Source organism: Arvicola amphibius, chromosome 3 (assembly GCF_903992535.2).
Source record: "Arvicola amphibius chromosome 3, mArvAmp1.2, whole genome shotgun sequence".
Taxonomy (NCBI): domain Eukaryota; kingdom Metazoa; phylum Chordata; class Mammalia; order Rodentia; family Cricetidae; genus Arvicola; species Arvicola amphibius.
Genome location: NC_052049.1, coordinates 82,836,101 through 82,850,233, shown reverse-complemented (window position 1 = coordinate 82,850,233; position 14,133 = coordinate 82,836,101). Strand labels below are relative to the sequence as shown.

General features: G+C 41.0%; 1 protein-coding gene across 3 annotated transcripts in view; it reads right to left on the bottom strand.

Annotated features, from left to right (window-relative positions):
- Mtmr2 (myotubularin related protein 2) overlaps positions 1–14,133 on the bottom strand; it is a 65,335-nt gene that overhangs the window by 17,302 nt on the left and 33,900 nt on the right. For all 3 annotated transcript variants that reach the window (XM_038322468.1, XM_038322470.1, XM_038322469.1), the window contains 4 exons: positions 12,095–12,170; positions 4,553–4,647; positions 4,075–4,185; positions 1,304–1,405 (listed from right to left, as the gene is read on the bottom strand). In XM_038322468.1, the coding sequence (XP_038178396.1) occupies positions 1,304–1,405; positions 4,075–4,185; positions 4,553–4,647; positions 12,095–12,170 (384 nt within the window). The remainder of the gene's footprint in view (positions 1–1,303; positions 1,406–4,074; positions 4,186–4,552; positions 4,648–12,094; positions 12,171–14,133) is intronic.

The following is a 14,133-nucleotide window of genomic DNA, read 5'->3' as shown; positions in this document are numbered from 1 at the left end:
TTGGAGTTTTATGATTAAAATTATTGTTTACAACACTAAATATTTTTATATGCTTTAAAAAGTACAGACATGCTGAAAGATCCGCTCATGAAATTTACCAAATGCTGATCTATTTCCTTTAAATATTTTGGTAGTTTTTGTAGATTTAATTCTAAGTAATAAACAACATCTCAAACAACGCACTGTCCGAAGCAGGCAGCAGCAGCTGAGTGACTCTATGTTCTAATACACTAAGAAACTTTTTCACACTTTAGCATGCAAGCACTTTTTTTTTTTTTTTTTTGGTTTTTCGAGACAGGGTTTCTCTGTAGCTTTTTTAGAGCCTGTCCTGGAACTAGCTCTTGTAGACCAGGCTGGCCTCGAACTCACATTAAATATGTAACTAGAAAAAACTACGGTGTTTAAGAAATAAATTGCAACTGAAGTGAGAAATCCAGTTATTTCCCAATACTGGAATAACAGTCCTTGTCTTCCCTATGCTGGCTCTCATATGGTGGCCAGGAGGTGAAATTCTCTCATGTGGGTGAGGGAACCCAGCACTGTCACAACACTGCTGGACTAGTACCTGCCCCAAAGGCATCAGCTTCAAACCCTAATGAAGACTATATAAAGCTTTTAATCACAGAAACATCCTAAAAAAAAATATTATATAAGCTGATGTGGTGGTTTGAAAGAAAATGGGCTCCAAAGGAAGTGGCCTTGTTGGAGGAAGTGTGTCACTGCAGAGGCAGTCCTTGAGGTCTCATATATGCTCAAGCCACACCCAGCTCCACAGACCACTTCCTGTTGCCTGTGAGTAAAGAGGTAAGAACTTTTAGCTCCTTCTCTAACAGCATGTCTGCCTGCATGCTGTCTTGCTTCCTGCTAAAACGATAATGGACTGAACATCTAAAACTGTAAGCTACCACAATGAAATGTTTTCTTTTATAAGAGCTGTGCAGTCATGGAGTCTCTTGACAGCAACAGAAACCCTAACAAGACAGCTGAGATGGTGGCACAGGCTATAACCTAGGCCTCCTGGACCTGAAGCAGGAGTACCCAGCCTGTGCAACTTCACAAACTGTCTCAAATAAAGACACATAAATAAACAAAACCACTCTGTGGTATCACACTTGCTTAGCATGTGCAAAGCCCTGGGTTTACTCTCCAGTTTCCCCCTCCCCTCAAATCACCTAATTATAGGATGTCGTTACTGAAATAGAGAGGCTAAGTGCCAAAGCAGGAACACAAAGGGGAGGAAATGGACAACCTAGTTGAGTTTGTTCACATTAATAATTACAATACAGATCAGAAAAAAAATTACCAAGCCGTTAGATACAGGAAATGCATATTTCATTAGATTCTCAAATATGGATCTTCTTGTTCGCCCCTCTGGTTTATGAGCAAATCGTAAATTCCTGATATCCTAGAAAAGATACAGTATCCAATTAAATCACTGTGTTCCTTTTTAATGAGCAAATAAGATTACTTGGAAATGTTGGGTAAAGGAGAAGCTCTACATATAGGGTGCACTGGTTCACTAAGAGGAGAAGAAACACAAAGTACTCGACTACATGGCAGAGTCTAGACCTGTGCTCCTAGGCTCGACAGGGCCAAAGGGGAAGTAAATAACGTGAGTTCTGATAAGTACACACTTCCAACATCTGTCCTGTCCTAGGCAAGAGAGATGGCTCAGTAGATATTATGTTTGCCCCACAAGCACAAGGACCTCAGTTCAATTCCCAGAACCTGAGTTTTAAAAATAAAAACCACTATCAGCTCTTATTACATTTCCATCATGTGTGGAGACCATTTTCTTATTTATTACTGTTTTCCAGGGCTCACTTTATATGTCTCCTCTGCTAGGCAGACAGGACCAAACTGCCTGAACTACTACTTCTACTTCAGGGACATTCTTTTTTTTTTTTTAAAAAAAAAATTATTTATTTATCTAATTTATTTATTTATTATGTATACAATATTCTGTCTGCGTATATGTCTGCAGGCCGGAAGAGGGCACCAGACCTCATTACAGAAGGTTGTGAGCCACCATGTGGTTGCCAGGAATTGAACTCAGAACCTTTGGAAGAGCAGGCAATGCTCTTAACCTCTGAGCCATCTCTCCAGCCCCTTCAGGGATATTCTTCATAGCTGTCTTGGCCCAGACCCAGCTCTACACTTGGATCTTAGGGACTCTTTCTGCATGTGTCCTCAGCTATTTCCCAGGCTCATGCAGGATGACACTCGTAGTCTAGTTTACGCTCTCTCATAGCATTTATTAAAAATTTGGGGATTTAAATGATTCAGAAGTATCCATTTTTATTTAAGTTGTGCCCTATTCCATGCTATCCCATATTATACAATTATACAATATGGGATAATAATATATTAATAATAAAATAGTTTTGTTTGTTTTTAATCCTGAGCCTTTCCCTAAAAACTCCATTTTACAAGCAATTTCAGACTCCATTAAGAGGAAGGTGACTGCAACCCCCAAGAGGACCCAGAAATGGCAGCCACCCAATACAGACTGACAAAAGATTTATTCCTTAGAAAAAGAGAACTACCCTGTAAGTTTACCGGGGTGGATTGAGACTGTAAGGGCATACTATATAAGGGTATATTAAAATCCTATTAGGGAAACCAAGGCCAAGAACTTAGCAGACACAGCAGACTATGAAAAAGACACAGTTCCCTCACTTGAACCCCATGGCTTCCACATCATCTAAAACTGGTGTGGCAACAACTGAGAAGTCCCCAACTGTTCCTGGAGCTCTGGCTGGACAAACCTAATCAAATTCCTGACTGCCTGTGTGTTCTCCCATCTGAATCTAACTGCACATTCCTTGCTTCAGACCCACTTCCTGCCCTGGCTGGCCCCACCCCAGTAACAACTTGTTCCCTCCAGCACTGGTCTCCTTATGGACACAGACTCTCTCAGTCTACTTCTGAAACCTTCTGAATTCCACCACAGCCTCTTTAGCATGTGTTCATTCTATAACCCACATATATTCCAAACAATATATAGAAACATTTACTGTGTGACCTGAGGGTTCATTTCCGCAATTAAGACTGGCTAGGCTACAAGGGTAGTTAGAATTGTAAGGCACACTGCTGCCAAAATCTGAAAATGTGAATTTGCTGCTATTCAACAATTCTGACATCAGAAAGACACGAGTGCCCATCTGTTCCTGGCACAGCACACACCAAATAATTATGAAATACCATGAAGAGACACTACACAGTGTGCTTTCAATACAAATAAAATAGCTTACTGCAAATCTGAGCCAAACCATTCTCTGAAAATACATGTGTGCACTGAAGCTGAGAACTTGTGTCCTCCAGTAAATTCTCTGACTAGTAAAGGTTAACCTCTTTCCAGCAGAGACCCAACTATAATGTTACAGGCCCACAGAAAAACATTTCTAAACCGCTAAGATCTCAGAGTCAGCCTCTTTCACAGGGTCTCACTTTATGTACCTTTACTGCTGAAGAGAAATGACAAGAACAACATACTGTGCAAACACGACAGCAATACACTCCTGGAGCTCTTCTGACACCCGTGAAGAAAATGCCAGGCACTGAGTCACTAATTTTAACATCAGATTCAGCAAACTTCTAAGATGAACATACGCAAGCATTCTGGACAATACGTACACTGTTTCTCTTACTTAGGGCACAGAGAGAACAAGACATAAATGATGTGGTCTGAAACTGGGATATGGACAAGCCAGGTAGTGCTGGCGCACGCCTGGCAGGCAGATCTCTGAGTTTGAGGCCAGCCTGGTCTAAAAGAGCAAGTTCCAGGGCAGTTGAGGCTACACAGAGATATGTTTGTTTTTCCCTGTCTCAGGAAAACAAAGCAAAGCAAAACCCAAAATGAATGAATGAATGAATGAATGAATGAATGAATGAGGTGGGCACTGGTGATGATTAGGTCCCGGTATTAAGTGCCATGTTCATGACTAGCAAACAGCATTTGCTACTACAAGATAATTTCCAGCATGAGGTCTACTCATACCAGTTTCCAAGTATAGGTTCTGTTTAATAGTTTTACAAAGCAAATACAACCATACCAGTAACTGTAGCATTTACCTTGCACACAGTCTCCAGGCCATAAGAGTTTTCACCTCGGCTAGATGCACCACCAATTTTTTCTACTCTACTTATCACTCCAAGAGAAGCATCTAGAACAAAAGGGGGGTCCTACAAGACGAAAAAGAAAACACAACTTCTAAAAAACTGTAAAGTGCTTGAATAACAGGAACAGAACAGGACACTGGGTTCAATCAATCTCCAACACTCATTGTCCCAAAAATGTTAAAAATCTTAACCAGAAATTTGTAAATCAAGAATCACCCAGAAATGAAATGGGTGTGGCAGGGCACACCTTTGGTCCCAGCACTTGCAGGCTGAGGAGGCAGATCTTTCAAGACAGCCTGGTCAACACAGGATAGCTGTGATTACATAGTTAAGACTTTGTCTCAATAATAAAAATTAAATCACAACTGAGGAAACTCACCCCAAATACCATGCAAATGTACAGGCAAAAGCCAACCCCAGGAAGCCTCACCCGTTCCATGCTCTTAAAATATAATCTGTAATTTGTGACAGTCAGTGTTCCTCGTACGGCACCAGTGAAGGGACATATGTAAGTCACATCTTTGGCTGAAAAGACAAAATAGTCATAGTTTACTTGATGCCATGTGCTATTAAAAACAGCTTATACATTTTATAAAATCAATCTTAATGCTTGTCTAATTATGACAAAATAAATCACTGAATAAATAATTTAAAAAAACCTCTTGAAGCCTAATCCATGCTCCCAGCTTTGCCTTAATCCAAGAACTGTAGAATAAACAGACAGGCAGAAGGGGCCTCTCCTGAGACAACAAAAGTAGGAGCAAAGATTGCTTGCTGCCCCTACTGAATAAAGCAAGCCACAGGCTGGAGTGGCAGGGAGACGGTCAGTGTATGAACACAGAGATATCACTCACCTCCCAGCCTCGAGGCCACTTGCACCTACCACTTTGTCTTCTGAGCCAGAGTTTAGTTTGCACTAATTCTCTTTAAAAAAAAAAAAATGACCACAATATATACACACCAGAAAGTACTGAGCTGACTATACGTCTGAGGCATTAAAAGCCTGCCGGCAGAGTAACATTTCTTTGAATGTTATTTTATGTGTTGTAAGAGCACTGTGTGAGCGCAAGACTGATGCCTGGACATTGCTGGGAATCAAACCCAGTCTTCCACCAGGCAGCAAGTGCTCACAACCACCGACTCAGCTCTCCGGGCCAATTTCGAATAAAATATTTTAAAAAGAAAATAGTATATTCCTGACCAAGTAACTAACATCAAATTTCAGAAATAAACATAATCAATTGATGGAGGTGGGTCTTCTATCAATCTGGTGATTTCATTGGTTAATTAATAAAGAAAACTGCTTGGCCTAATAGGTTAGAACATAGGTGGGTGGAGTAGACAGAACAGGAAGAAGGAAGTGAGGTAGATGGCTCAGTCAGATGCCACGCCTCTCCTAAGTTAGTCAGACTGCCATGCCTCTCCTCAGGGAGAGAGATGCGATGAAGCCAGCTACCAGGTCAGATGTGCTGAATCTTTCCCGGTAAGACACCATTTGTGGTGTTACACAGATTATTAGATATGGGCTAAAGCAAGAGATGTGAGAATAAGCTAATAAGAGGCTGAACCTAATGGGCCAGGCAGTATTTAAAAGAATACAATTTGTGTGTTGTTATTTCGGGGCATAAGCTAGCCGGTGGCCGGGAGCCGGGCAGGATGAAAAGCAGGCCTACTCACAGCCCCTCACTACAGAATGGCACCCACGTGGAAAATTGAATCCACAGAAAGCTTGAGAAAGCTTGGGAAAGAATAGAGTAAAGCATGGCTTCTTGGTAGCAGCAATTTCTCGGGTCTGAACTTGTGTTTTTCGGTTTTCAGCCGTAGCAGGAAAAAAGCTGTGCTGTTTTAAAATGCCGGCTTTCTGGGCCATCCTGCCAGGGCAAACTCTGACTCTTTCAAGCAGGCGGTCCTGACTATGGAGCTTTTGATTGTTGTTTAACACTGTTGCAGCTTGCTTGCTGGCAGGGACCTTGAAACGCCATAGAGTTGTGGCAATAAACGTGGCTATGGGTGGTATCTCAGCCACAAGGCTGAAATTGCAGAAAGCTAAGGAATGGGCTGGATCTAGCTGTCAAAGCCACGGCTTTAGTCCTACAGATATTGTTTGTTAAATTAAAGACTCATGTAGTCAGAAAAAGAGAGATATACAGTAAAAGAAAGATTCAAAGTCGAAGAAAATGTCAAAATGGTTTACAATGTGTTGAAAATATATGCAGGCTTAAGGTTAAAGTTCTTAAAAGTAAAAAAGAATAAAAGGAAGTAGTTTGTTGTGGTAGTACACACCTTTCATCCCAACACTTGGGAGGCAGAAGTAGATTGACCTCTGCGACTTCAAGGTGTGGCAGCACACGCCTTTAATCTCAATGCCTTAGAGGCAGAGACAGATGGACCTCTGAGAGTTCAAGGACAGCCTGGTCTAAAGAGTTATTCTAGGCCAAAGATATACAGAGAACCTGTCTCAAAAAAGTAAAAGTAAAAATAAATGAAATAGAGGTTAAAATATAGCCGCACAAAGATGGAAAATACACAGAAAATCTTGATACTGTATGCTATTATGCTCTCGTTGAATTGTTTAAATGCTGAGGAAGGAGCAACAGCTGCTAAAAGATATTTGTTTATAAATGCTGCTGAACTAATCCAACATAGATATTTTTGAAAATACCTTGACTTCAGAACTTGGATCTAAGGATATGATACTTTGGAAAAGAGATTCTTCTTTTGTTTTTACAGAAAATGAGACCCTATGGATTGCTTCTATCCCAATATGGTATGATAGACCACGCCCTCCTGAAGGTTGCTGTGAACACCCTCAAAAAATTACACAACTGATGACTGAGATGAACATGGCACACAGCTTACACCATAAAAGATCTGATTAACAGCGTCCCCATTCAGCAGGAAGCAGTTTGGAGAGAAATAACTGCGCCCATATTCCCAAATATTGTTTATAAATGTTCTTTTACATTTAAAGGGGGAGATGATATAGATATGAATAAGTTAGATTGTTGTGAATCTTGGTTAATGATATTAATTTAAGGTCAATTTTGTTATATGTATTTCTGATCTTGATTAAGGTACTGTGATTGTGTAGTTCTTTTAAGAATGTAATGTATAATTAAGAAATATAGGTTGTTAATGGATAATCATCGATAATAGTAAAGCTTATAGTCATGTAAATTAGATTTTCTAGATATATAGAGATATATTTAAGTTAAATAGGCATTCTTCATATCTTTCAAAGACTATAGAATATGGCATTTTAAATGTTTTAATAACAGGGCTTTTCATGATAATGAGACACATCTGCTCCTGGCAGCACCAATCATAAAAATCATCAAAGAGGCTCCTTATGGAGTTTGATAGCCATTTGGGCAAGAAACTGCTCTTGCCTGGACTGTTGCAGAAAGTGGACACAAAGAACCCAACGAGAGAGGATTGCTGAACTTGCCTAAATGTGAGATGATTCTTTCGGGTTCCTGATTCAAGAAAGAGTCTGCGAGACATTCTGCAGGACACAGCAGATACTGACTGAACTGCCTTTGAAATTTCCTACTTCATGGAAAAGTCTGCTGAATATTATGGGCCTGTAGGCCGAAGCTGGATGCCCCAACGGTACAAAAGAACTTTGGGTGACTGTCCAGGTAGCAAGATGTCTCTGTCATTTCTAGAGTTTTGAAAATAGCTTACTTCTTGTTCACCTAGGTAATATTGTGTTCTTCTGGAGTCTTTGATGGAGTTGAAGAATAGATAGATAGTTACAGTTTTCCTTTGTTATGATAAAAGATAAAGTAGATATAAATATTGTAACTATAATTCTTACTTGATAACTGTTTTGTTATATGTAATTTTACTATGTTAAAGTGAAAGCCTTTTTGTTTAAACAGAAAAAGGGGAAATGATGGAGGCAGGTCTTCTATCAATCTGGTGATTTCATTGGTTAATTAATAAAGAAAACTGCTTGGCCTAATAGGTTAGAACATAGGTGGGTGGAGTAGACAGAACAGGAAGAAGGAAGTGAGGTAGATGGCTCAGTCAGATGCCACGCCTCTCCTAAGTTAGTCAGACTGCCATGCCTCTTCTCAGGGAGACAAATGCGATGGAGCCAGCCGCCAGTTCAGACATGCTGAATCTTTCCCGGTAAGACACCATTTGTGGTGTTACACAGATTATTAGATATGGGTTAGTCAAGATGTTAGCCAAGAAGAGGCTAGATATAATGGGCCAGGCAGTGTTTAAAAGAATACAATTTGTGTGTTGTTATTTCTGGGGCTAAGCTAGCCAGGCAGCCGAGAGCTGGGCGGCAGGAATGCAGCCCGCTGCTCCTTACTACAATCAATGTTTTATTAAATGCTAAATGATGGCGCTATATGACATTATAGTTCTAAAAATATGTATTACCTGATTAAACATGGTAAGTGCAACCACTAGCTCAAAATACATTTACCATGGCAGACTTTATAATGCCCAGTACAGGGATTTTCTTTTAATTTTAAAATATTAAAGATTCTCTCCATGCTACTATTAGAGCAAAACATCCCCCCCCCCAAAAAAAAATGCAGGACAATTCTGCAGAACCAAAACCTTCTACAAGCCTCCCCAGGGTGCTCTGGGGGTGACATGGACCTACACAATCTGTAAGACACTGAAGCTTCCTGACTTGCTCATATTAGTTCACTTGAAAGGCTAACCACTTTACATGGGATCTGAAATGAGACCAGTCTTTCAGCAACTGTCTCTAAACTTCTAATCAGCTCCACCAGAAGTGCCAGCTACATTTTCTTAATCAATTCCAATGCATGTTTCATTATAGGGAAACTTTTTTTTAAAAATTTATTTATTTATTATGTTTACAACATTCTGTCTGCGTGTACACCTGCAGGCCAGAAGAGGGCACCAGATCTCATTACAGATGGTTGTGAGCCACCATGTGGTTGCTGGGAATTGAACTCAGGACCTTTGGAAGAGCAGGCAATGCTCTTAACCGCTGAGCCATCTCTCCAGCCCCTATAGGGAAACTTTTAAAATCACATAAACCCACCACTATATAAAAATAGATTTTGTAACCTAAAAAAGCTTTATTGGTGCCACTGAAATGGTTCTGGATGCCATCAGAGCCCATTTCCTACATAGGAAAAGCAGTCAGAATTCTCCTAGAGTCACCACTGATGCCCTTCTTGTGATAAGGAGAGAAGATGCATGTGTGTGTTCCCAAAGTTGTTAGGACTGTGCAAACACAGAGGTCTACAGCAATGCGACATTGCCAACACCAGTCTACGCTGTTCTACATGCTCTCACTACAGGCACTGAGAGATAGTTTTAGCAGGTTCACACCAGGGAGGAAGGAGACTCTGACTAGCACCCTGAACAAAGTAAAGAGCAGAACCAGCCAGCAATGGTCCCACAGAACTTAAAGTGTAGAAGCACTCTGGTTTGGATCCAGTTCTGACATGTCAGGATGCCTCTTCACAAAGCTGACCCAGTAACAGCACTGTTGTTCAGCATCTGACCCCTACATTATAGACGAAATAACTGAAGTGTGGGAATACCAGACCACAATACTCTGAGACTATTAATCCCTACAGTATTCACTTAATGCTTCTACTACCATTTTTGCTTTTTATTGCATTTCTTTATTTGTATGTGTATATGGGTGTGTTTATGCCATGGCCATAGCATATACGTAGAGGTAAGAGAACAAGCTGCAGAAGTATGAACTCTCCTTCTACCATGTGGGTGGCAAGGACTGAACTCATGTTGTCAGTTTTTGCAGCAAGTACCTTTACCCACTGACCCCCTCATCAGTCCTCAGTTTTACTAAAGAAAACACCGAGACCACAGATTTATATTAAGTCAATGTAAAATCCAAGGTGTTTTCATTTGAAGACATGTACATTTGTCAACCTTTTGACTTTGTTTTTTAAGTAAATTTATGTTTTGAACAACTGTGTGAAGATGTTTCTAAACATTTTTATGTTTGTTAGGTATTCTTTAAATTTGGCAACAGTGATGCTGCCAACTGGTACTGAGGTGCCCTGGATCTCCTTATTTTAGTTAGAAACCAAGGGAAGACTTCCTAATAGATACTTTAAAAGATCCAACATGAAGAAGGTAACGAGCCTGTTTAAATCACACAGAAAACAGCAGGGCATGGTGGCACAAGTCTTTAATGCTAGCACTAGGGAGGCAAAGGCAGGCCGATCTCCATGAATTTGAGGCTAGCCTGGTCTACATAGGATAGCTATGTAGAAAGACCATGCTTAAAAACAAACAAACAAACAAAACCCAAGAAGTAATGCTGAGAAGGACAAGTCCACTCAGCCACAGGGTCAGAGAAGCTCTCAAGCAGTACAGACATGCAAATGTAAGAGTCTTTGCAACGGCAAGCAGCACTCATGCAGCAGGAGACCCTGGCAGCCAGCCCTGCACAAAGCACAGAGCACACTCAAGTGAAGGCAAGTATTCAGTTTGGCTCCCCAGGGTCTTCTACCATACTTCTGCCCAGCTCTCCTCTCACAGAACCATGTGTCAGTGCTCATCAAAGCTCTCTGCACGTAGCTCTCAACTCCACCAACTCCTCCCTCTTTTCAGCAGACATCATGTGCTATTGACTCACGTCCAGACCTCTTATCATTATTCACTATGTCCACGTCAACTCGCTCTCAGGTAGCTGCTTCCGTACACTCTAACTCTACGTGTGGTGAGCAGGAGGACAGTTCAGGAAAAAGAGCGGAAGCAGAGACAGCAGTCCCGAGGGTGAGATAAAGAATGAGGCTGAGGCTAACATTTGGAATAGGGAGGGGATACACGGGACAGCTAAGCCCGGCTCAGACAGAGACAGAGGCTCTTGTTCACATACAGAAGGGTGGCGGCTCAGGTTGAAACACAAGTTTTTGTAGTCATTAACATATGTGGATAAATCTACTAAATGAATATAACCAACTGAAAAGAAGGAAATCCATTGTGGATGAAGTCCCAGAACACGCTGATAGTAAAAGATTTTCTTGTTAAGACCACACACTTTAGTGGAAGTAGCACCAGCACTGGGCTCAACAGCAAAGAAACCATCATGGGTGAGCTATTGTTTTATTAGCTAGGAAGGCCCCTATGCTGAGCCAGCTAATGTCTTTCCCACAATATTATTCTAAGGATCACTATGATTACTACTCTCATTACTTAGCATCCCATGAGATATATGTAAACTCAATAGTAGATCACTGGATCAAGCTTAGTCACAGACATGGCTGAGAAGAACAAAGATGGAGGAAGTTACTCAGTGTCAAAATCCTAAGGGCAAGCAATGCTAAGAAGCTAAGCTGGCAGTGACCATCAGTCCATCTGAGGGCACGTCCTTGCTCTGGCATGCCTGTTTACACGAGAAGTGACACTCAGGGAAAAAAAGAGTGTGACTGATCATAGCATGAGAGATGGTGCTTACTTTAGAAAAGAGAGTGCTTTCTTCACCCTCCTAATGTACTACTCCTCAAAATCTAGGAATATTTTTGTGAGCAAGCATAACAAAACAAGAACACAAAAGTACAGTTTTTCTGCTCATTCCCAGTGTAAAATCTAAATTATGAGCATTGCACCGGGCAGCAGACTGTTTCTAAACACAATGCCTGTTCTGCAATGGACATGAAAGACTTCATTCAAAAATTAACCTGAATTCATCAAAGGAAGAAAATTATAAAAAGTAGCAAATGAGAGGCTGTACTTTAATAAAAATTGCTTGTTCAATGTGTTTAGCTAGACAACCCAGTATCTGAATGGAGTAATTCAAAATAACTAAGCTTTTCTTCACAGAATTTATCATCAATCTAAAAAGAATAACATAAATTTGCCTATTTCCAAACAGTCAGACAGGAACACTCCCAACAACTTTGGATCTGGATTTGCAGCACACAGGCTGGGAGCTACAGGGGAGTGAGCAGCTATGCACAGTCAAAAGAGACAATTTAAAAATACCATTACAGACCCATGTCTTTAATGTTTTCTCCTGGAAGCAGGCTTGGTTCCTCCATTTCTGCTAATTTGTTTGACTCCCTCAGGACCTAGACGGGGGTGTGCAAGAAGGAAACAGTTTTTATTCAAAGGTTATTTTTTCATTCAAATTTCATTCAGACTGTTTGCTTTTATTTGAAGTTATAATGTTATTACGCTACTTTAAATCAAATTATAAAACTGTAATAATGCCACATACAATATAAATCTGCCATTTTTCTAAAAGTATTTCCTGATTGCCTAAGAATCATAAGATCTTACATTCATATCAAAAACTGCATATTTTCACAATAAATCCTAAAAACACCATAAAAATAAAGCAAGTTTTGTATCCCCATTTCATAGGTGAGGAAATATAGGTCCAAAAGGCAGTTAACTTATTCAAAGTCACAAAGCTAAAACAACAATCTAGGTTCCTTAAAAACAGTAGGGAAGTCCAAAGCCCACTCCCCTTCCAAATGAATCATGCCAAGGGTTCAGAGTGCATTTACAAATGGACAAAGTCAGATCCTTGTGTACATTTACTATTTAGAGAATTTTTAAGTCATACTGATAAACAGCCCGTGCTGGCTGGTTTTGTGTTACTAGAGAAGAAGGAGCCTTCATTGAGAAAATGCCTCCATGAAATCCAGCTGTAAGGTGTTTTCTCAAATTAGTGATCAGTGGGGGAGGGTGCAGCCCACTGTGGGTGGTGCCACTCCTGGGCTGGTGGTGCTAAGAAAGCAGGCTGAGTAAGCCAGAAGAGCAAGCCAAGGAAGTAGCACCACTCCATGACCTCTTCATAGCTCCTGCCTCCAAGTCCCTGCCATGTCTGAGTTTCTGTCCCGATTTCCTCAACAATTAAGAGCAATGTGGAAGTGTAAGCTAAATAAATCCTTTCCTTCCCAACTTATTGGGAAAAAAGGTATTAAATTAAATTCTGATCCAGAGAAACATGCTCTACTTTTCCAAGAAACAGACACAGAATCACGGTCATACTTTCGTGTCAGATGACCCCTAAATATCTGCTGTACATGAGTGCCATTGCCGCTCTCTTGGCCTGAGATGCTGTTCTCTACAGTGGCCAGTAATGAATGCTGAGAATAAGTGACTATTGAGTGCTTAGCCCTACATAGGCATCTGTATCCCCACTCTGCCAGTCATGCACCCCTCCCCAATCCCCCACAGATACACATAGGGTGGGGGAGAGAGAGAGAGAGAGCACTTAGGGAACACCTCAGAAGAAGGGGCAGAAACAATTCAAGAGCCAAAGGATGGAAAGGAAAACTCTGGAAAGCGTTTTTGGACATGTGGTGGCCATTACACTGGTAAACTCACTGCAGCTATGGGTGCCTGTGTAAGAACAGCCACCAGAGCGAATGAGGGGAAGGTAGAGGAGTGAACAGGAAGTGAGGAGGACAGCTGACTGAGGTGGTAGGGGCAATGGCAGCAGGTAGCTAAGAGCAGATATAACCAAGATCCATTGTTTACATAGCAAAGAATAAATGAAAGATGAAAAGAAAACAGGAGCCTCTGTAAAAATAGATTATGGTGCTACAACCAGGGCACAGTATAGAAGAGCACCTCATAATGCAAAAAGTAAACTTTCAAACATCACCAAGGGTGTGGAACCTTACTGAAATATCTTCCCAGTGGCAGCTTCCACAGTGAGAGCACTGGTCACTGTACACTAATATTAAGACCCATAATGAAGTAAATGACTAGGTAACTAACTCAAAAAAGGAGGGCAGAGAAATACATCTCTCATAAATAATACCAAAAACTCTATGTAGATGTTTTGCTCTGGGTCAGGTCTCAATGATGGGCTTGTTTGGTTGGAAGCATCACCTCAGCCCTAACATCCTTATCCAAAAAGTCTGGGATATTTGGTTGAAAGTGTCACCCTAACCCCGATACCCTTTTATCCAAGGAGTCTGTCATGTGTGGTTGGAAGCTCCACACCAAGCCCACCTCCCCTGGGAGTTGCTGCAGTCCAGACTCTACCTCTGAAAAAAACTGCCAAATGGTGACCCC